The following is a 23,410-nucleotide window of genomic DNA, read 5'->3' on the forward strand; positions in this document are numbered from 1 at the left end:
TTCATGAGAGGTGCTGTCAGAAAGACTGACGTCTGAGTCCTGGCCCTGTCACCTAGTAACTGGGTCACTATTAAGATGCTAATCCTCACTGCACATCTTCAAGAGATGAGAGCGTCCAGCCCTTCTTTTGAGAATTAAATATGATATGCCTACAAAATCATTAGCGCAATGTCCAGAAACATATCAGCACTTAGTAAGTGATAGTTATTATTGCCTTCTAGTATTAAATAAATCTCTTTATTAACCAGCGGTTCTCAAACTTTGGTATGCATCAGAACCATTTAGATTGTTAAGACACAGATTGCTAGGCCCCCAGGGTTTTTTATTTAGTAAGTCTGGGACTGGGCCCAGAAATTTGCTTTTCTTTTTTTTCCTTTATATTCATTCATTTATTTTTTAATTGACACATAGTAATTGTACATTATGATACACAATGTGATGTTTTGATATATGTAAACATTGGGTAATGATCAAATCATGGTAATTAGCACAAACATTTATCATAAAATCCTCTCTTCTAGCTATTTGAAATATACAAAGCATTATTGTTAGCTATAGTCACCCTGCCTTGCAGTAGAGTACCAGAACTTATTCCTCCTAACTATAACACTGTACTCGTTGACAAACCTCTCTCCCCATTCTCTCTGGTCTCTAGTAACCACTATTCTACTCTCAACTCCTATGAGGTCATTTTTTTTTTAGTTACACATATGAGTGGAATCTAAATAGTTTTGTATTTTCTTTATTCATCCACTGATGGGCATTTAGGTTGATTCTGTATCTTAGCTATTGTGAACAGTGCTGCAATAAACATAAGAGGGCAGGTGTCTCTTTGACATATTGATTTCATTTCCTTTGTATATATACCCAACAGTGGAAATACTGGATCATATGGTAGATGTATTTTCAGTTTTTTGAGGCACCTCCAAACTGTTTTCCGTAATGGCTAGACTAATTTACGTTTCTGCCAAAGGTGCATAAGAGTTCTTGTTTTTCCGCATCCTCCTTGTCAGCATTTGCTGACAGCATTTTGTCCTTTTATCTTAGCCATTCTAACTGGGATGATGCAAAATCTCATTGTAGTTTTGATTTGCATTTCCTTGATGGTTAGTGATGTTAAGCATTTTTTAAATTCCTATTGGCCATGTGTATGTCTTCTTTGGTGAAATATCTATTCACATCTTTTATCCATTTTTTAAAAATTGGATTATTTGGGTTTTTTGCTAGTGAGTTATCTGAGTTCGTTATACGTTCTGCTTATTAACCCTTAGTCAAATGTATAATTTGCAAATATTTTTTCTCATTCTGTAGATTGTCTCTTTACTTTGTTGATTGTTTTCCTTGCTATGCAGATTCACAGTTTTGGGTCTTTCTTTTTGTCAGTTTGTTTGTTTTGCTTTGTTTTGTTTTGTTTTGTTTTTTTGAGACACAGTTTCACTCTTGTTGCCCAAGCTGGAGTGCAATGGCATGATCTCAGCTCATTGCAACCTCCGCCTCTCGGGTTCAAGCAATTCTCCTGCCTCAGCCTCCTGAGTAGCTGGGATTACAGGAGCGTGCCACCACTCCCAGCTAATTTTTTGTATTTTAATAGTGATGGGGTTTCACCATGTTAGCCAGGCTGGTTTTGTGAAACCAGCCTGGCTAACATGGTCAGGTTGAACTCCTGACTTCAGGTGATCCACCTGCCTCGGCCTCTCAAAGTGCTGGGATTACAGGCATGAGCCACCTCGCCCGGCCAGTTTTGGGTCATATATTAACTATTTAATCTATTTTGGGTTGATTTTTGTTTATGGTGAGAAATAGGGGTCAAGTTACATGCTTTGCATGTAGTTATCCAATTAACCCAACACCGTTTATTGAAGAGACTATCTTTCCCTCAATGTGACTTTTTTGGTTTGTTTTTCTTCTTCTTTTTCTTTTTTTGGGGGGGCACCTTTATTGGAAATCAGTTGGCTCTAAATGCATTGATTTATTTCTGGACTCTCTATTTTGTTCCATTGGTCTATGTATCTGTTTTTATGCCAATAGCACACAGCTATAGATTTGTAGTATATTTCGAAATCAGTTTGTGTGACTCCTCCAGCTTTGTTCTTTTTGCTGAAGATTGCTTTGGCTATTTGGAGTCTGTGCTTCCATATAAATTTTAGGATTTCTTTTTCTATTTCTGTGTGAGGTATGACATTATAATTTTGATACGGATTTCTTTGAATCTGTAAATTACTTTTGGTAGCGTGGACATTATAACAATATTAATTCTTCCAATTTATGAACATGGGATATATTTCCATTTATATCCTCCTCACCTTCTTTTATCAATGTTTTATAGTTTTCATCATAGAGCTCTTTCTCCTCCTTGGTTAAATTTATTTCTAGGTATTTTGTTTTTGTGTAGGTATTGTAAATGGGATTGCTTTCTTTTTTTTTTTTTTTTTTGAGACGGAGTCTTGCTCTGTCGCCCAGGCTGGAGTGCAGTGGCGCAATCTCGGCTCACTGCAAGCTCCGCCTCCCGGGTTCACGCCATTCTCCTGCCTCAGCCTCTCCGAGTAGCTGGGACTACAGGCGCCCGCCACCACGCCCGGCTAATTTTTTGTCTTTTTTAGTAGAGACGGGGTTTCACCATGGTCTCGATCTCCTGACCTCGTGATCCACCCGCCTCGGCCTCCCAAAGTGCTGGGATTACAAGCGTGAGCCACCGCGCCCGGCTAAATGGGATTGCTTTCTTGATTTTCAGATAGTTGTCTACTGTTGTATAGAAATGCTACTAATTTTTGTATGCCGATTTTCCATCCTGAAACATTACTGCATTTGTTTATTAGTTCTAACAGTTTTTTTGGTGGAGTCTTTAAAATTTTATACATATGAGATCATGTTGTCTGCAAACAGGGACAGTTTGACTTCCTCTTTTCCAATTTGGATGCCTTTTCTTTCTTTCTCTTGCCTAGTTGGTCTCGCTAAGAGTTCCAGTACTATGCTGAATAGCAGCAGTGAAAGTGGGCATCCTTATCTTGTTTGAGATCTTAGGGAAAAAGCTTCTAATTTTTTCCCATTCAGTGTGATGTTGGCTGTGGGTTTAACATATATAAACTTTATTACGTTGAGGTATGTTTCTTCTATACCTGATTTGTTGAGATGCTGAATTTTTGTCAAATGCTTTTTCTGCATCTATTGAAATAAGCATTTGGTTTTTAATCTTTATTCTGCTAATGTGATGAGTCACATTTATTGATTTGTATATGCTAAACTATCCTTGTATTGCTGGGATGAATCCCACTTGATCATGATGAATGGTCTTTTAAATATGCTATTTAATTCGGATTGCTAGTATTTTGTTGAGGACTTTTGTATCTATGTTCATCAGGGATGTTGGCCTGAAGCTTTTCTTTTTTGTTGTGTCCATGTTTGGTTTTGGAATCGGGATAATGTAGGCCTCATAGAATGAGTTTGGAAGAATTTCCTCCTTTTCAATTTTTTGAAATAGTTTGTGAAGAATTAGCTTTATATGTTTGTAGAACTCAGCAGTGAAGCCATCAGGTCCTGGGCTTTTCTTTGATAAGAGACGTTTTATTACAGCTTCAATTTCATTACTCATTGTTGGTCTTTTTAGGTTTTCTGTTTCTTCCTGTTTCAATCATGGTAGGTTATATGCATCTAGGATTTTAGTCATGTTTTCCTAGGTTCTCCATTTTGTTAGTGTGTAATTATTTATCGTAGTTTTTATGATCTTTTGTATTTCTGTAGTATCAGTTGTAATGTCTTTCTTTTCATCTTTCATTTTATGTCTTTCAGTCATCTTTCTTTTATTCTTAGACTAGCTAAAGGTTTCTCAATTTTATTTTTTCAAAAAACTTACTCTTTGTTTTATTAATATTTGTATTTTAGCCTCTTTTAGCCTTAATATTTCTTTTACAAATGAATGAAATTAATCTCTGTTTCATTTATTTGTGCTCTGATCTTTATTATTTCTTTTCTCCTACTAATTTGGGGTTTAGTTTGTTCTTATTTTTTCTAGTTCCTTGAGATGCATCATTAGATTGTTTATTTGAGATCTTTCTTTGGCTGAAAAAGTCTTTATCTCCTTCATTTCTGAAGAATAGCTTTTCTGGGTACAGTATTCTTGGTGTTTTTTTTTAATCTTTTTTTTTTAATCTTTCACCACTCTGAATATATCGTGCCACTCTCTCTTGGCCTGCAAGGTTTCTGCTAAGTCTGCTGCCAGGCATATTAGAATTTTTTGTTTGTTATTGTTATTGTAATTTTGTTATTTGCTTTTTTTTTTTCTTGCTACTTTCAGGTGCATCTCTTTGTCTTTGACCTTTTGGAATTTGATTATGATATATATTGGAGTATTCTGATTTGAGTTGAATCTGATTGATGACCTTTGACCTTCCCATGCCTGGATATTTGTATCTTTCTTCTGATTTGGAAACTTTTCTATTATTATTTATTTGAATAAACTTTCTATCCCTTTTCATTCTTTACTCTCTCATTAATGTTAATGACATGTAGATTTGCTCTTTTGATGATGTCCCATGGGTCTTGTAATTTTTTCTTTATTCCTTTTCATTTTTTTCCTTTTTTCTCCTTTAACTATGTATTTTCAAATAGCCTGCCTTCAAGCTGACTGATTCTTCTGCTTGATCAATTCTGCAGTTGATGTCCTCTGTTTCATTTTTCATTTTGTTATACTTTTCAGCTCCAGGATTTGTTTGTTTTTTAAATTATTTCTATTTATCTGATGAATATTTCTGATAAATTTCTGAATTGCTTCTCTGTGTTTTCTTGAAGTTTGCTGAGTTTTGTTATAACAGCTATTTTTGAATTCTTTGTCTGCCGGATAGCTGGCACCTCTTTTTGTCCATTTAGTGAGACCATATTTTCTAGGCTATTCTTCCTCCTTGTAGACATTGGGCTCTGTCTTCGCATTGTTGAGTTAGGTATTTATTTCAGTCTTCCCTGTCTGGATTTGTTTGTGACCGTTCTTTTTTAGTGGGCGTATGCAGAAATTGTGAGCAGATTGACTTTCGTATGTCATTTCAGCACTAGAGGGCCTCCTAAGTCCAGGTTAGACCCAAATCCTACACTATGCCGAGGACACACTGTCCAAACTGCATGGGCCCTGGGAGACCCACAGAGGGCCCACTGGATGGTGTGGGAAAGCCGGTCAGGCTCTCAAGTCCAGAGGTTCTGTGGACCATGCCTCCCACAGCACAGCATGAACAGCCCATCTGGTGCATCATCACATCTGGCAGGGATGGTGAGCCACTGCCAAATTTGTCCACCTGGCTGCTGCTAGCCCCACTCCCTCTCTTTGTCCTTTGCTGGCCTCACGTGTTTCAGCCCCGTTGGTACTTGGTACTCACAGTGCTCTCCGTAGGCCCACGCAGAAGCAAGCCTCCCACAGAAGGACGTACTGTGGTAAGAAACCTGCGTGTGAGTCCGGGGGGACTTTCCATGTGTGGGTACCACAGTGGCTTGGGGGAGGGGCAGCGTAGTCAGGGGAAACCATCCCGTTACTGTCCAACTGCGGTTTCACTCATTTTTGCAGTCCACCAGGGCTTCCCAGTCTCACTCATGTTCAGTTTCCTTAGCCCTCATAAAGGCACTTTTGTGCATGGATAGAAGCCATTCCTTCGTGCATTCTTTCTCATTCCATTCTGGGGCTAGATGCAATGTGGCAGAAGTAAATATCTTCCAGAAGAAATTATGTATCTATGGAGACCTGTTAGGAAGTAGTGGAATATCATGGAAGGAACACTGGAATCCTGCCCCGTCGTTCACCTGCTTCCTACCCCTTACTCAGCTATACTTTACAGTATTTTTCACAATGAAAAATTATATTACTTTAGTGTTTTGTATTTTTATTGGCTTTCTCCCATAGTAGAATATAAATGTCATGAGAGCGAAGACTTTTTCTATTGTGTTCACTATTGTGTTCCAGAGCTTGGAGTGATATTTGACACATTGTAAATGCTCAATACATATCAGATGAATGGATAGATTAATGGATGGGTGGATGGACAGATGGGTGGGTGGATGGATGGATGGATGGATGAATGGATGGAATGCAGATCAAAGCCGCCTGTACCATTGTGTCCTTCAAAACATGATTCAGGCCAGGCACAGTGGCTCATGTCTGTAATCCCAGCACTTTGGGAAGCCAAGGCAGAAGGATCGCTTGAGCCCAGGAGCTCGAGACCAGCCTGAGCAACATATCAAGACCCCATCTCTACAGAAAAACTTTTTAAATCAGCAGGGTGTGGTAGCAATGCACCTACAGTCCCCACTACTCAGAAGGCTGAGGCAGGAGGATCCCTTGAGCCCACATGCAGATTGCAGTGAGTTATGATCACACTACTGCACTCCAGCCAGGGCAATAGAGTGAGATTCTGTCTCTAAAGAAATGCTTAATTAGCTGGGCACTGTGGCTCATGCGTGTAATCCCAGCATTTTGGGAGGTCAAGGCAGGAGGACCACTTGATCCCAGGAGTTCAAGACCAGCCTGGGCAACATAGGGAGACCCCCATCTCTACAAAATATTTAAAAATCAGCCTGGTGTGGTGATGCACACCTGTAGTCCCAGCTACTCAGGAGGCTGAGGTGGAAGGATTGCTTGAGGCCAGGAGTTTGAGGGTGCTGTGAGCCACAGTCACACCATTGCACTGTGGCCTGGGCAACAGAGCAAGACCTACCTCTAAAAAAGAAGGGAAAGAAAGAAAGAAAGAGAGAAAAAAAGGAAGGATAAGAAAGAAAATAGAGAACAGGATTGAATTGTCCCAGTTTACTTCCTCTTTACTGCTAAATTTATCCCACGCAGTAACTCTCTTACCTCCTGACTCTCCATCTCAGAGGAAGAAGGCTCCCATCTCCAACGTGGCCTCTGGAACCATGTCGTCAGCCACTCCCTTTGGCTTCAGCATCTTCAAACCCCTCTCCAGACAATTCTTCTCTTTTCCTTGGGCCACAAACATTTTCAAATATTCCTTGGTTTGGGGGCTGTAACTCACTCCCCTCAGTTGTATCTGCCCCACCTCTTCAAGCAGCACCTTTGGCCTCTGTCTTCTCTTTAACTCAGACTTCCTGAGAAAGTGATAATGACCTCCATGTCCTCAACTTTTTTTTTTTTTTTTTTTTTTGAGACCGAGTCTCACTCTGTCACCCAGGCTGGAGTGCAGTGGCGCTATCTTGGCTCACTGCAACCTCCACCTCCGAGGTTCAAGCAATTCTCCTGCCTCAGCCTCATGAGTAGCTGGGATTACAGGCGCCCACCACCACACCTAGCTAATGTTTATATTTTTAGTAGAGACGGGGTTTCACCATGTTGGTCAGGCTGGTCTCGAACCCCTGACCTCGTGATCCACCTGCCTCGGCCTCCCAAAGTGCTGGGATTGCAGGCGTGAGCCACTGCGCCCGGCCTCTACTTTTATTCTCATAGTGTAATTCATTCATTCAAGAACATTCCTTTCATCCAGGTGCAGTGGCCTACACCTGTAATTCCAGCACTTTGGGAGGCTGAGGCAGGGGGATTATTTGAAAGCAGGAGTTCAAGACCAACCTGGGCAACATTGTGAAACCTCGTCTCTACAAAAAATTTAAAAACATTAGCCGGGCATCATGGCACGCACCTGTGGTCCCAGCTCCTCAGGAGGCTGAGGTGGGAGAATCACTTGCGCCCAGGCGTTGGAAGTTGCAGGGAGCCATGATTGCACCACTGCATTCCAGCTTGGGCAACAGAGGCAGACCCTTTCTCTACAAATATATACATATATCTTTTGAATTTTCTTTATTCAGACTTTGGGGTACATCAGTAAACAAAACAAAGGCCTCTGGCTTTGTGGAGTTTGCATGCTAGCAGGCTTCTCCCTGCACCTTTGTGGAAACTGCTATTATTAAGATTTCCAAAGAATAGTGGCTTTCTCCAGTCCTCGTGGCATCTTTTGCATTGATGACAGCATCCTCATTTTCTAATCTTCAGCCTGGACCCCTGCTCTGCCTCTGCTGGTGCCTCCTCCTTCCCTACACACTGTAATGCTCTCCAGGGTCCTAAATTCAGTTCTCACAAGACTCCCTGTGCTCTCGCTGAGATCATATTCACAGCCACAGCTCCAACCATTGTCTGTGTTGGAGACAAATAATTCCCAATCCATAGTGGACAGTCTCACCTTCTTCCCTAGCCCCACACATGCAGTAACCACATGTCTGAGGAGTACCTCTATCACGCACATTGATTTCATCCTTTCCTCCACCCCCTGCTTTCCGCAGTCCCTCAAGGATGAATGGCACCATGACCTACTCTATTCGTTTTCTGGAGCTGCCATAACAAACTGCTGGTAACTAGATAACTTCACAGAAATTTATTTCTTGAACAGTTCAGGAGACCAGAAGTCCCAAATCAAGGTGATATTGGAATCAGAAGTCCAAAATCAAAACCAGAGTTGTGTTCCTTCTGAGGGCTCAGAGGCAAAATCTGTCCCATGCCTCCACGCCTCTCCTAGCTTCCGGCAGCTCCCGGCAGTGCTGGCATTCCTTGGCTTGCAGCTGCATGTGCCAATCTCTGCCTCCCTCAACACATGACCATCTTCTTTCTTTGTCTGTGTCTGTTTCTTCTCTTCTTATAAGAACGTGTCATTTTGGTGGTTGTATTTGTTTGCTTGTTTTTTGTCAGTTTTGGTGTTTTTTGTTTTTTTGAGACAGGGTCTCACTCTGTTGCTCAGGTTGAGTGTGGTGGTGTGATCACAGCTCATTGCAGCCTCAACTTCCTGGGCTCAAGTGATCCTCCTGCCTCACCCTCCCAAGTAGCTGGGACTACAGTTGCACACCACCACACCTGGCTAATTTTTTGTATTTTTTGCAGAGATAAGGTTTAGCTATGTTGCCCAGGCTGATCTTGAGCTCTTGGGCTCAAGCAATCCACCCACCTTGGCCTCCCAAAGTGCTATGATTACAGGTGTGAGCCACCGCACCCAGCTTATACCAGTCTCTTTGGATTTAGAGCCCACTTTCATCAGGATGACTTCATCTTAACTTTATTACATCTGCAATGACCCTATTTCCAAATAAGGTTACATTCATAGGTACCAGGAGTGAGTACTTCAACATAGCTTTTAGGAGGGGGGAGATAATTAAACCCATAACGTCCACCTACTCTATCAAGCTAGAAACAGAGAAAGCATGCTTGATTTTCTTCCTCTCCCCATTTCTCATTAATCTATGAGCAAGTTCTTTTATTTCCCATCAAGGTCTCCCACTGAGCCCTCCTTCAGTTCGATCTTATTCTTCACTCCGGATCCATCTTCCTCATAGCCCCCAGTGACTTCCTGTGTCACTGTGCTGTTTTAAAATGTCCAGTGCCCCCCACTGCCCAGGGGATCATGTCTAGATTCTAGTTTGACTCAAGGGTCTTTACTCAGATTCCTCCCCAGCTTAATTTCTGCTTCTTCATTCTATGGTTTCCAGACCTTAGCCATACAGAATTTCTCCATGTTCTCCAAATATATTACAGCATTCTGTCACTTCTTCCAAAGACCCTTTCTTGGCCCATTTTCAGACTTTTAGTATGGAACATACTATTTCATAATCACATTACATATGTGATTTGATTACACATTTGATTACATCACGTGTTTACATACCTCTCTCCCTAAAACACCTCCAGCGAGCATTGCCCAATTATCACGTAAGCTCTCTTGTTCCTCTTTTTGTTGTTGTTTGTTTGTTTGTTTGTTTGAGACAGGTTTCCTCCAGCCCAGTCTGGAGCACAGTGGCACAATCATGGCTCACCGCAGCCTCGAACACCTGGTTGCATCTATCCTCCCACTTCAGCCTCTCCAGTAGCTGGAACTACAGGTGTGCGCCACCATGCCTGGTTAATTTTAATACTTTTTGTAGAGACAAGGTTTCACCGAGTTGCCCAGGCTGATCTCAAATTCCTGGCCTCAAGTGATCTGCCTGCCTTGGCCTCTCAAAGTGCTGGGATTACAGGTGTGGGCCACTGGACCCTGTCTCTCTTAGTCCTCTTAATGTACCTAGGAATTAGCATATTTCTTAGCACCCAGAGATATTTGTTGAACAAACAGGACCTTGGTTCTTTCACTACCTTTGGCCTTGGATAAATTGCTTAGCCTCTCTCACTCATTTCGTAAGCTCAGAGGGTCTATAAGAGCCCTTTAAGCAGTGACATTCTACAATCACCCTGACCTCTGTGTACTGTTCTCATGTCCTAAGAGAGCTTCTCTCTCTTCGTGGTCGGGAACAATCAAATCAATTGCGAAAGAGCCTGGCCAGTGACACTGCACCAGCATTTTCCTGAAACCTCTTTGCAAATGATTATTCAGCAAAAGGCTCTGTTAGGCAATAAGCTCCTTGGCAAAGTCTCAAGACACGGTGGAGAACAAGCCTGGTGACTTGCTCTATGATGTCTGCAAGCCTAAACGATTTCTGCATCACCAAGGGAGCCAGAAAAGAGCTTGTTCCCATTAGGTAGCTCATCTTAGAACCATAAAATCTGAGGATTGCTGGAGACCTTAGAGGTCATACAATCCTCCTGCATACATCCATAGCACACATATAGTGTAAGGAAGGAACTTGGTGAGACCTGACCTATAGCAAGGTCTATCACCCCATCATCAAGGGGCTGTTTTATGTTCAAAAGTCATTTTCTTTAAGGGAATGACTACATTTTACTCTATTTCAATGAATAACATTCTTAAGAAATTGTTTATGGTGCTTCTTAAATGGATAACTCTGTATAAGCAATTGCTTTGTGCGTTTTGTTGCAAACACGATGAGATTTAGTCTGCTCTGGAAACTTGGCTCTCACATGACATCTACAAAAAAAATAATAGATTAACTTGAAGGTAACAATGTCAGCTTTTTAAATGTCTGAGTGAGGGGTGGGTGGAATAGCTGCTTTCTTTCTTAGAAACATTTAATTGCTGAAGAGACCAATGCTTGCCTCTCTTACATGACAATCAGAACACAAATGCTGTTTGTAGGTCAGAGAGCCGTGTTTCTGGTGCTGAAAGACAAGGGCACTGGTTTGGCTTTGCACATGTTATTGTTGAAGGGAATGCTGGAGGCATTTGTGAGCTGTTACATTCCAGCCAATAAGTGCTGGCCTTAGTATATTTTTAATCAATATGACCTTCAGGTTAATTAAGACAACAAATCCTCTTTGCTATTGGGCCATATTACCTGAGTTGATAGATATTTCCAATTTTAAGGGCCTCCAAAGAGGATCATTATTGGAGTAACATTTGCAAAAATAAAATCTAACATTCAGAATGAGGGAGTAAGCATTGAACCGCAAAAAAACAATAAAATACCCAGCAGCCATTCAAAAGTGTTTGCTGTCATCTGCTGACCAGACTGGAAAACTACAGCAACATTCAGGAGCCTGATGGGAAGTTGTCACCGTCGGTAGAGAGAATGTCTGTGTTCCTGTTTGCTATGCCCAAGCAAATAGGAACTGACTGTTCTTCGAGCAATGGCGATGCAATTTCTGAGGACTGAGTGATCTACATAAAGAATACATATTTAAAGACAAAAATATGAGTAGACTTTCCTCAATTGCCTGAAAAGACCAAAAAGAGGAATTTTTTAAAAGTCATTTCTGAATTTTTCTGTAGTCTCTTCCAAGTCTGGGATTTGGGTTTAATAGCTTAATACAAACACAGAAATTCTAGGTGGTTAGTCAGGAGACCCCCAGGTTCTAGTGGGGTCACAGTGTGGAATGTATAGTAACCTCTCTGAGCCTCAGTTTTCTCATTTGTGAAACCAAAAATTACTAAACTCTCATCATGCTCTTGGAGTCTATAAAGGTCTTGTTATCCTTTCTGGACAAAGATAACAATCCCACATGCTCTTGCTGGCTGAGTCATTAGAAAGTCTAGCAGAGTGACTAGACGCTGCCAGTCAGATTCCAATTGAAGTTTAAAGACACGAGACCCTTTGCTTAGATCAACTTTGAGAATAGCCATTTCCTTGGAGGTCAATGATTTAAGATGGGAAGCGAAAGAGAAGTGGAGAGGTCCGTGCAATACCCTAAGAGAGGAATTGGACAGCTTCCCTCCTTTCCTGCCAACTGAAGAGCAGATAGATGCTTCCAGCTCTCTTGGCTTTCCATTGCACTTTCAGCACCACCAGCAAATGAGGATTATCCTAGCAGGATTAATGAATCCTCTGAGGACAGGAGGAAGAAGAAAGATGTGGTACCATACCACACACACACACACACACACACACGATGCTTGTGGTTGTTAATTATTTTTCTACATAATAAAATGTATTATAATAAACCCTATAATGACCCATGAAAATTTACATGGCACATATTAATATCTTAGAACCTATGTTTGGTTGCCAGCCCCTTGCCTGATGATGGCAAGATTTCTAACTGAACAGGAAATATTGTGCTTGTTTCTTGATTCTTCAAGTATTCTGACATCTGGACTGGAATACCTGCCATGCGCTGGCCATGTGCTAAGCACTGAGGGTCTTTGGCAGTGAATAAGACAGATGTAGTTCCCACATTCATGGAAGACACAGTCTATCAGAGACAGACACATAAAACAGAAATTAACTGGGCTTGTTGGTTCACGCCTGTAATCCCAGCACTTTGGGAGGCTAAGGTGGGAGGATTACTTGAGCCCGGGTTTCAGCACCAGCCTGGGAAACATAGCAAGAGTGTTTCTTAAACAAACAAACAAAAAGCCAAGCATGGATGCATGTCTGTGGTCCCAGCTACAGAGAAGGCTGAGGTGGAAGGATTGCGTGAGCCCAGGAGTTAGAGGCTGCAGTGAGCCGTGATGGCACCACTGCACTCCAGCCTGGGCAACAGAGTGAGACCCTGTCTTTAAAAAATAATAAAAATTAAACCAGAAACAACAAAAGCAATGAGGACTAAGAGGAGTGCAAGGAGTTTCTCTTTCACACCTGCCCATTTCCTTGTTCTCTTTGTGAGCTCCTGGAAGGCCTGTTCATAACCAGAACCATTGCTTAGTGCTACTTGCAATAAGTGTAATAGACAGAAATATTCCTTCTCCAGGGTGTCCATCTGGAAGCCATTGGCCCAGTTGGGCAGCAGATAGCAGTTAAGAAGAAAAGGTCATCACGAAACTCTCAATTTTTGGAGGGAGAAATAACCCTAGAACCAGGTTTTGGGAGTTATAAACCCACAATTCTCGTAGGCATTAATTCTATGACATAAGAATTATCTCAGTTAAGTTCCCTTATCTAACAAATGGAAAAGCAGCCCAGATTTCTCATGGGGATAGAGACGTGATAGATGTGAAAACCTTCCAAAAGTTAAAAAGGCATAAATGAAAATTATTATTGATAATATAGTAAGAATTGCTTACAGACAAGGCATGGTGGCTCATGCCTGTAATCCTAGCACTTTGGGAGGCTAAGGCAGGAGGATTGCTTGAGGCCAGGAGTTTGAAACCAGCTTGGGTAATATAGTGAAACTCCAATTCTACGAAAAAAGAAATTTTTTTTTTCAATTAGCTGGACATGGTGGTGTGCACCTGTAGTCCTAGCTACTCAGGAGGCTGAGGAGGGAAGATCTCTTGAGCTCAGGAGTTCAAGGTTTGCAGTGAACTGTGATTGTGCCACTCCAGCCAGGACAACATAGTAACACCCTGTCTCTAAAAAAATTTTTTAAAAAGATGTTCTTATGATAAATCATAAAACAAATTTCTTTTTTCTTTTCTTTTCTTTTCTTTTTTTTTTTTCTTGAGACAGAGTTTTGGTCTGTCACCCTGGCTGGAATGCAGTGGTGCAGTCTCAGCTCACTGCAACCTCCACCTCCCAGGTTCAAGCAATTCTCCTGCCTCAGCCTCCCAAGTAGCTGGGACTATAGCCACCACATCCAGCTAATTTCCTTTGTGTGTGTGTGTGTGTTTTCAGTAGAAACGGGGTTTCACCGTGTTGGCCAGGCTGTTCTTGAACTCCTGACCTCAAGTGATCCACTCGCCTCGGCCTCCCAACATATAACAAATTTCTTAAATCCTTTCAAAATTTAGTTATTTTTAAAAGTTGTTTTCCTAATCCTAACATTACAACCAGTAATTTTTGCCACATAAATCACATATATTGTTAGAGATTTTTTTTTTAAATTTCCTGACAGGTGCTTTGACCTCCTAATACATGACAAGTGAATACATTATCTCCAAACTGCTTCTTTCTAGCACCCCCAAATTCAGAAGGAGTCCCAGTATATCAAGTATCTCTGCTGTGATGACGCAAGAACCCTTAATCAGTGGGTCATGGGAATACGGATAGCCAAGGTGAGAGAGCGTTCGGACTTCACCCTGTCTTGAATTTGCCAGCCAACTTCCTGATCCGGGCACAGCTTTCCTGGTACTCTGAAGCAGTTGGCCCACCTTTGGGTTCAGCCACAGACTTACCAAGTTTATTCGCCCAGTGGGTTTTCTAAATGGGGGGAGCGATAGAAACACAAACCTTTCCAGCAGCCGGATATTTACTCATGGCGAGTATTGCAAGCTTAGTGTGCAATTAAAAAATGCAAGATGGAACCTGTGATCGAGTTACATAAAGACATACTTAATCAGAACTGAGCAAAGCTATTCTCTAATATGTAGGCAAAAAAATTAACTGACTCTGTTAATCTGGAAAATGATTGAATGTGTATTTGTTAAATTTTAATGGAAATCTCCAACAAACCAACTCAGACAAGTGGTGAAGAGAGTAGCCGTGGAGTATTTATTTCTTCCCTATATGTATATTGCAATTGAGTGCAGAATTTAGGATACATGGATTCCTTTCCTTCTTCCTTTGTGTTCTCTCCCCAGTATGGGAAGACTCTCTATGATAACTACCAGCGGGCCGTGGCAAAGGCTGGACTTGCCTCTCGGTGGACAAACTTGGGGACAGGCAATGCAGCTGCACCAGCTCAGCCATCTACAGGTACTAAGTGGAGGAGAAATTCCAACGCATATTCAAAGCTCGGTGCTCTTGTTCAAAATGTATCCAATACATCTATACAGACAGAACTTTATAGACAGCATTCGGAATATGTTTCTCACCTGATGATCAGGCTCAAACTCCCCGACTCAGCCCAGCCCTCACACACACACCCTTATAACATCTGTTTTCTTTTTCTTTTCTTTCTTTCTTTTTTGATTTTTTTTTTTTTTTTTTTTGAGACTCTCTCGCACTGTCACCCAGGCTGGAGTGCAGTGGCGCGATCTCAGCTCACTGCAAGCTCTGCCTCCTGGGTTCACGCCATTCTCCTGCCTCAGCCTCCCGAGTATCTGGGAATACAGGCGCCCACCACCACGCCTGGCTAATTTTTTTGTATTTTTAGTAGAGACAGGGTTTCACCGTGTTAGCCAAGGTGGTCTTGATCTCCTGACCTCGTGATGCACCCGCCTCAGCCTCCCAAAGTGCTGGGATTACAGGCGTGAACGACTGCACCCGGCCTGTTTTCTTTTTCTTCTTTGTTTTTTTTTTTTGGAGGTAAGGTCTTGCTCTGTCACCCAGGCTGGAACCCTGTATCTATTTTAAATGACTTCTAACAAAGCTTTGACCACTTCTTTCACGATATTCTGCGGATAAGGTGCTGATCTCCTGTTTACAGTGAGCTAGTAGGTAGATGTTTCTTATCAGAGTACAAATATTATATTAGTCCAAGGCTCCATTAGTGCCCAGAAAACTGTCCACACCAAGAATGAGATTATGCCCTGGTGTTTTGACGTCTTGCACCCAATCCTGGACAGCACATTTTAAGGTAACATGAGTCAAAGTTCTATGTCAAAAGGACAAATTAAAAGGCAGGAAAATAAAATAGCATACCAGGACTTTTGGGGGAAAAAAAACACATCTAATTCCAGATTATTTCAAGGACCCCCACATTTTGCCCGAATTTCTGTTTATTTTTTCTGTGTCCAATGTACTTTTTGTTGAGGACAATGTTGAAGAGTTGTTCCTGTACTCAGTGTGGTATGAAACTGGATAAATACATTTTTAAAAAATCAAGAAGAATTTTTAAAAATATGTTTTCAAGGTTTATTCTTCAATTACTGAAAATTTTTTAAAAGTAAAACATATTGTTACTCTCCAGGATCCCAGTTAGTCCAGACCCTCCTCGGTGGGCTTTATCAAATACCATACTCACCTTCCTGATCCTTTTGCTGAATCTCATATAAAGTTTTGTCACAGAACTTCAGATTTTTCTTAAGGTTTTGTGTACCATGCCATGCCTGTGAATTGTTCTATTTGCTTTGTTTTTATTTTTGTATTTTTGTAAGAACTAGCCAACAAGTATCTTTCTTTGCTTTAGAGATGCAAACTGCTTTGTATTTTCAGATCAACTTTCAAGAATGTTGGAAATGCTTTGCTCACTCTTCTTTTCTCTCTTCTTCCCTCTCAGGACCTAAAACAGGCACCACCCAGCCCAATGGACAGATTCCCCAGGCTATACATTCTGTCAGTGCTGTTCTTCAGGAGGCCCAGAGACATGCTGAAACATCCAAGGTAAAACCAGCAAGCAACTGACCCCTATAAGCCATGTTCTAAACCATTCACATTATTCCAGTAACTGCTCTTTTAAAAAGAGAAAATAAGCTGAGTGCAGTAGCTCACACCTGTAATCCCAGAACTTTGGGAGGCTGAGCAAGAGGATCACTTGAGCTTCAGTTTGAGACCAGACTGGGCAATATAGCAAGAGCTTGTCTCTACCAGAAAAGAAAAAAAATTAGCCAGGCGTGGTGGCATGCACCTGTAGTCCCAGCTACTGGGGAGGCTGAGGTGTTTGACTTGCTTGAGCCCAGGAGGTCAAGGCAGCAGTGATCTGTGATTAGGCCACTGCATTCCAGCCTGGGTGACAGAGTAAGATCCAGTCTTACAAATAAATAAATAAATAGAAAATGTAGTTCCAACAACTGAGAAGTTACTACAATTTAATTTGGTTGATTGCTTGATATTTGTAATCTTAAAGTTACATATGCTAGAATCAAAAGTTAAAACCAGCTATCATCACACTGCTTAGGAAAAATGTAAGCATTTCCTTTAAACTCTGGAGTTAATTAGCTATGTTTACTTTGACCAAAGTGGTTTCCTTTGTTTAGTCAAGTGATTTTAGCCCTCTCTGATAGTAGCACATCCAAGTTTTAAACCCTTGGAATTTTACTTGCCTTTTTTGAATAAAATAGGGCAACTAGTAGTCTGAAGCCCTATATGAAGTGCTAACTGGCCCCCAAAATCAGATTAGAAGACTGCTAAAAGAGTTACACTATAAATAGGGCTGGGCACAGTGGTGTGCACCTGTAGTCCCAACTACCTGGGATGCTGAGGCAGGAGGATCATTTGAGCCCAAGAGTTCAAGGCTGCAGTGAGCTCTGGTTGCACCACTACACTCCAGCCTGGGTGACAGATAAAGACCCTGTCTTAAAAAAAAAGAAAAAAGATAAAAAAAGGTTACACTAAAAATGTATATTTTCTATTTTCCCCATTAATATCCTTCCTACATACATCCCCAGGTGATGGAGGAGAAAATACATTGTAAAATAATAGCCAAATTGGTATAACATTCTCCATAAAATTTTTTCAACCGAATAGATCAATGAGGATTCCTTTAAATCTATCTTAAAATCATAGCTAATAATTATTATTTAGTTACTAATTTAGTTCAAAACTTCTCAGCTGACTGTATAAATTCTGTTGAATATTTCTCTTGTGTGATTCAAAACAACCTTAAATAACTGTGACAATAGCATATCACCCAGCTAAGACAGGCAGGGTGTTTCACTTTAGCAATTTTTCACTTCTTTCACCCCTTCATTTTGTCCATCAGCCAGTGGTGAAAACAATTAAATATTGGTATTTATTGAACTTCTTATAATTTTGACAACCACTGCAGGCCTTTAAAAGGTGTATTTCTTTAATGTTCTCATTATCTTCTCAAGCCTGACAATCTCCTCATGCAATGTGCTTTCAGCTACTATTATTTTCATTATTTCTATAATGCCAGTTGAAGGAAAGCATTTAAAAATGCTGAAAGAAATAAAAGAATCTCAGAATAGAAATCACGTAACTATATGTGAACACCAATTCCCAAGCTGCCAGTTCAGAAATTTAAATAAAAAGAAAAAATACATCACCAGTTAAAGAGCTTATCATGTGAAGTAAATAAACTAAATACAATAGAAACTAAATCAGGAGGCGCTTTATTAGAAAAAAATTCCAAATTTAATCTTCAGTGGTAAGAGGCTACTAAGCACAGAATGAAATAAACTGGAACCCTGATAAACTGTGAATTGAAGTGATAATTATCACGAAAACAGAGGGATTCAATCCAGCTGCTTGGGGACGTTTCATTATATAAATTATTATTATCTATTCCAATATTGGCAGAGGAAGGGCTATGCGTCTATTAGACTTAGGCCAAATTTGGCGTGCTGGTTTCTACCAATAGCACATGCTGGTGATTTTACTTTTCAGAACTCACATATTTATCCCATTTGATCTCATCACAACCTGAGACACGAGTCATAACAAGGACTATGGGGCTAATTTTATATCCAGTGAACCAGCCAAGTTTCATGCAGTTGAGAAATGGTAAACTATCCAGACATGGTAGCTCACCCCTGTAATTCCAACACTTTGGGGGGCCGACGCAGGCAGATCACCTTAGTCCAGAGTTGGAGACCAGATTGGCCAATATGGTGAAACCCTGTCTCTACAAAAAATACAAAAATTAGCTGAGGGTGTTGGCAGACACTTGTAATTCCAGCTAATTGGGAGGCTGAGGCATGAGGATTGCTTGAGCTCCGGAGGTGGAGGTTGCAGTAAGGGGAGATCCTGCCACTGCACTCCAGCCTTGGTGAGAGAACGAGACTCTGTCTCAAAAAAAAAAATAAAAATAGAAATAAAAATAAAATAAAGAAAAGAAAAAGTAAACTTATTAGAGACCAGATGTCTTGTCCTGATTCCTGGCCCACCACACTGCCTTCCCTGAAGCTTTAAGGCCAGCTGGAGCCAAGCTTGTAATTGGCTCCTCCCTAGAAGCCCATAGTCCTGGCAAAACGGACCTGTGTTCTCAGCTCACCAACACAAGGAGACGTTGTCCCCAGGATCAGGCAGAAAGGTCTTTGCCAGGCAACATATCCTTTGTGCCTACATTTGCACAAAGCTTACCTGTAGCCAAGAGAGAACTATTTCCATTCACTTTTCCCCTTCCATCTCCTTCATCCTAATCAAAGTAGGATATTTAAGCCAGGAGACTGTGTGAAGGTTTTGGGAAGTCCTCAACCCCCAGGAGTTGCTGTGTGTTTCTACTGTGTGTTGTGTGGAATAGGAGCAAGATAATTTTACAGATGCTTACTCCTGACACGAGCTTCACAACCAGCTCAACTCAGATCAAGAAAAAATGTATCCCTTCCTATATGCCGAGGACTCTGGTGGCTTGGCTTGGGAACCAAGGAGTGAAGTCATTTGGCTTCCATTTTGAAGGAATGAATGAGCCGAGGGTGGTTTATAGACTGAGGCAACCCCACAAGAGATACACCACAAAAGCCCCTTTGGAGACACACAGCAACTCCTGGATAAGGCAGGTTCCAAGGAAGTGATAGTCGTATGATATAAATACGATAATACGATCTAAACACCTCATGGAACATAGCCAGATCTTCCATTTATAGGAGACTTGGTAGATGAGTGCCACAGGGTAACTGAACCTAGGTTTGGCTGCTCACCACTTAAAGGCCAGACTCAAGAGATTAGGGATGATGGGAGGAAAAGGTGGTTTATTTGGAAAGCCAGAAACACCATGAAGATGGTGCACTAGTGTTCTAAAGTGCAATCTTAAATTTTTCAGGCTAACTGGAGGATTTTAATGGGTGTGGGATATGGAGAAGAGGAGAGAGTTGGGGAGAGAGTTGAGATCAAAAGATGACCAGAGACTGCAGACATCTGGGTGCCAACAAGGGTCCAAAGAGGTTGGGAACTTCTCTGTCCTCAGTCAGGTCACAATGGTCATATAAATCTTTAACAAAACATAATTAGTTGTTTACTTCTTTAATCCTAGAGTTAGTTTTTAAAACTACACAATTGCTGGGTTTGCATATTTATCTCAGTGCTCTAAAATTATCCTATGTGCAGGAATGGGTAAAGGCCACTTTAAACAAAAATGAAGTTAGTTACATTCGTTTTTTTGCTGTTCCACTGTGACAACAGGAAATACTGTTAAAGTCCATTTGGGCCAGGTGGGGTGGCCATAATTCCAGCTACTCAGGAGACTGAGGCAGGAGGATCACTTGAGGCTAGGAGTTTGAGACTAACCTGGGCAACACAGCAAGACTCTGTCTCTAAAAAATATATATATAAAGAGAGAGACCTAGTCTCGCTGAGTTGCCTAGACTGGAGTGCAGTGGCATGATCTCAGCTCATTGTATCCTCCACCTTCCAAGTTAAAACAATTCTTATGCCTTAGCCACCCCAGTAGCAGGGACTACAGGCGTGTGCCACCATACCAGGCTAATTTTTGTATTTTTAAAAGAGAAAAGGTTTCACCATATTGTTCAGGTTGCTCTTGAACTCCTAGACTTAAGTGATCCACCTGCCTGGGCTCCCAAAGTGCTGAGATTATAGGCATGAGCCACCATGCCCAGCCAAAACATTAAAAAAATAGAAAAATGATTATTTTTAATTTTAAAGACCATTTGGAATAATTGCCATCTTCCAGAACAAAGATGAGCTCATGAACGACCAGGAGTCTCAGTGACTGAGGGACAGAGGCTCCCCAGGGGGCGGACAGAGACTCACATATCTATGGCATGGGTCCTGTCCACTAGGGCTGTTTTGTCCACTAGGGCTGTTTTGAGAATAAAGAATGCTACTCTGGAGGTTGAGGCAGGAGGATTGCTTGAGCTCGGGAGGTCGAGGCTGCAGTAAGTCCAGATCGCGCCACTGCACTCAGCCTGGGCCACAGAGTGAGACCCCGTCTCCACTAATTAATAACAATAAATTTAAAATTTCAAAAATTAAAAAAGAAAATGAATGCTACTGTCACTCGGTTGCAGGATAAGAAGCTAGCCCTCGGGAACCACCACGACCTGGCAGTGCCCCGGGCCCCGCACGCCCCCAAGTCCAGCCTGCCACCGCCCCCTCCGGCGCGGAAGTCCTCGGACACCAGCGGCAGCCCCGTCACGCCCCCCAAGGCCAAGGGCATAGGCGGCGGGGGCTTCCCCGCCCCACCCGACGACTTCCTGCCGCCGCCGCCACCGCCGCCGCCCCTGGACGACCCTGAGCTCCCGCCGCCGCCCCCGGACTTCATGGAGCCGCCCCCAGACTTCGTGCCCCCGCCCCCGCCGTCGTATACAGGGACCGCGGGCTCGGAGCTGCCCCCGCCGCCGCCACCGCCGCCCGCACCCGCCCCCGCCCCCTCCCCCGACTCCGCCAGGTCGCCCCCAGCGGTGGCCAAGAGGCCTCCTGTGCCCCCCAAGAGGCAAGAGAACCCAGGGCACCCCGGCGGGGCAGGGGGCGGGGAGCAAGATTTCATGTCAGACCTCATGAAAGCTTTGCAAAAGAAGAGAGGCAACGTGTCCTAGGGACGGGCATGATGAGTGTGCCAGAGGGGGAAGCATCGCTGACCCCCAGCGCAGGTTTTGCTAGCAGGTTGCCCTGACATCTTGTTCATTTCAGATAAAATGTGATGGGAAACTTCTCACTGTTGTACTCAAGTACAGCCATAACCATTAACCCAATACAGTTCAGAATAGCTGCCCAAATGTACATATCGCTCCTATGTATTTTAACCTAAATGGAATGTATCTTCCCTTCCAAGTTACCTAAAATGCTGTTTTAGGTTCATTTATTTTATTATGTTCAGAAGCATCAAATGAATAAAAGTTAAACGTTTTTCCGGAAGACGGGATTTCTAGAAAGATTATTGGGTCAATCTATCTTGAGATCAACACTACAATTAAAAATAGCTTTCAACATCCCATGCCTTCTTAAGTCTTGGTGACCTCAGATTTTCATATCTACCTCTATAACCTTCAGAATTTGCAGGATTCCGAGAGGAAAACGAGAAAACATGACAAGCAGAGCCTGTTTCCTTTCTCTGAGATTCCTTTGCTTGATTGATTGGCGTCCTGGACACTGGCTGTTTTGGTTTTGCTTTTAAAATGCTTGAATAACAGTAATTGAAAAAAATAATTATTTAGATAGTTTTTGAATTCTCTATTATTACAATGCTGTAAGTATCCTGTAAATAAAAATGTAGGGGCAGGAAAAGGCAATCATATATATATTCTTCAACTTGTAATGTTTTCCCTCAGAGATAAGGTTAATGCCCAATTTATCCTGGGTTCTTGGTGCCTATATCTCTTCTCTTTCAAATTGGCTTCTGATAGGCCTTTTACATTTTCTTAATTTTATTTACATGGCTCTATTTTTGTTTTTGTATTTTTGTGGGTTTTTTAAAAAAAAACTGTAAAACTCAAAATCTTCTTAAAGTGAGTGGAAAATAGTAATGCATTTTTTTAAATAAAGGAAGATAATTAATGCTATGTTTTAATATTTGGAGAAAAGTAAGCTCTAAATCATGCTGTCTCAACTTATGGGCTGCAGGTGGCCCAGGACCCCTTTGAATGCTGCCCAGTACAAATTAAAATATTATGAGCTCTTGGCAGGGCGTGGTGGCTCACACCTGTAATCCTAGCATTTTGGGGAGGCAGATTCAGATAGATGACTTGAAGTCAGGAGTTTGAGGTCAGCTTGGCCAACATGGCAAAACTTTGTCTGTACTAAAAATAGAAAAATTAGCCAGGTGTGGTGGCGCACGCATGTAATCCCAGCAACTCCAGAGGCTGAGATGGAAGAGTCCCTTGAATCCAGGAGGCAGACACTGCAGTGAGCTGAGATCATGCTACTGTACTCTGTCCTGGGAGATGGAGCAAGACACTGTCTCAAAAACATTATGAGATTTTTCTCAATTTTGTTGTGTTGTTGTTCATCACCTATCATCGCTAGTGTTAGTGCATTTTATATGTAGCCCAAGACAATTCTTCCAGTGTGGCCCAGGGAAGCCCCAAGATTGGACACCTCTGTAGTCTAAATGAACCTTTAAAATGAAAAAAAAAAAAAAAGTTTTAAAACCAAAATATTTAGTAATTAAAACTGGCAGGGTGCTCTTAATTTTTTCTGGAGCATACGCTTGAAATAGGATAGAAGGTAAATTTGCTTTACATTCAATTTAATCTCATGAACAGTAACTCTCTCCAATTCTCATTTTATTATGTTCCTTTGATATTAGATGCGGTAAAAACGCCGCTTTTCTGATACTTAACTAAATCGTGGTTATTATGCAGATCTCTGGGACAATACAGGAAAGATGTCAGCAAAGAGAGGTGTGAAAATTGTCAGAATCAAAATGGAGTCACTTACGTTA

The 23,410-nt window shown here is 41.7% G+C and overlaps 1 protein-coding gene across 3 annotated transcripts in view; it reads left to right on the plus strand.

The window, feature by feature from the left end:
• APBB1IP (amyloid beta precursor protein binding family B member 1 interacting protein) overlaps positions 1 to 21,885 on the plus strand; it is a 128,538-nt gene extending 106,653 nt beyond the window's left edge. For all 3 annotated transcript variants that reach the window (XM_055274928.2, XM_063637293.1, XM_063637292.1), the window contains 4 exons: positions 14,187 to 14,285; positions 14,811 to 14,925; positions 16,391 to 16,494; positions 21,039 to 21,885. In XM_055274928.2, the coding sequence (XP_055130903.1) occupies positions 14,187 to 14,285; positions 14,811 to 14,925; positions 16,391 to 16,494; positions 21,039 to 21,566 (846 nt within the window). In that variant the 3' untranslated portion in view covers positions 21,567 to 21,885. The remainder of the gene's footprint in view (positions 1 to 14,186; positions 14,286 to 14,810; positions 14,926 to 16,390; positions 16,495 to 21,038) is intronic.
• The last annotated feature ends 1,525 nt before the right edge of the window (positions 21,886 to 23,410 follow it).

Source organism: Symphalangus syndactylus, chromosome 4 (genome assembly GCF_028878055.3).
Source record: "Symphalangus syndactylus isolate Jambi chromosome 4, NHGRI_mSymSyn1-v2.1_pri, whole genome shotgun sequence".
Classification (NCBI taxonomy): domain Eukaryota; kingdom Metazoa; phylum Chordata; class Mammalia; order Primates; family Hylobatidae; genus Symphalangus; species Symphalangus syndactylus.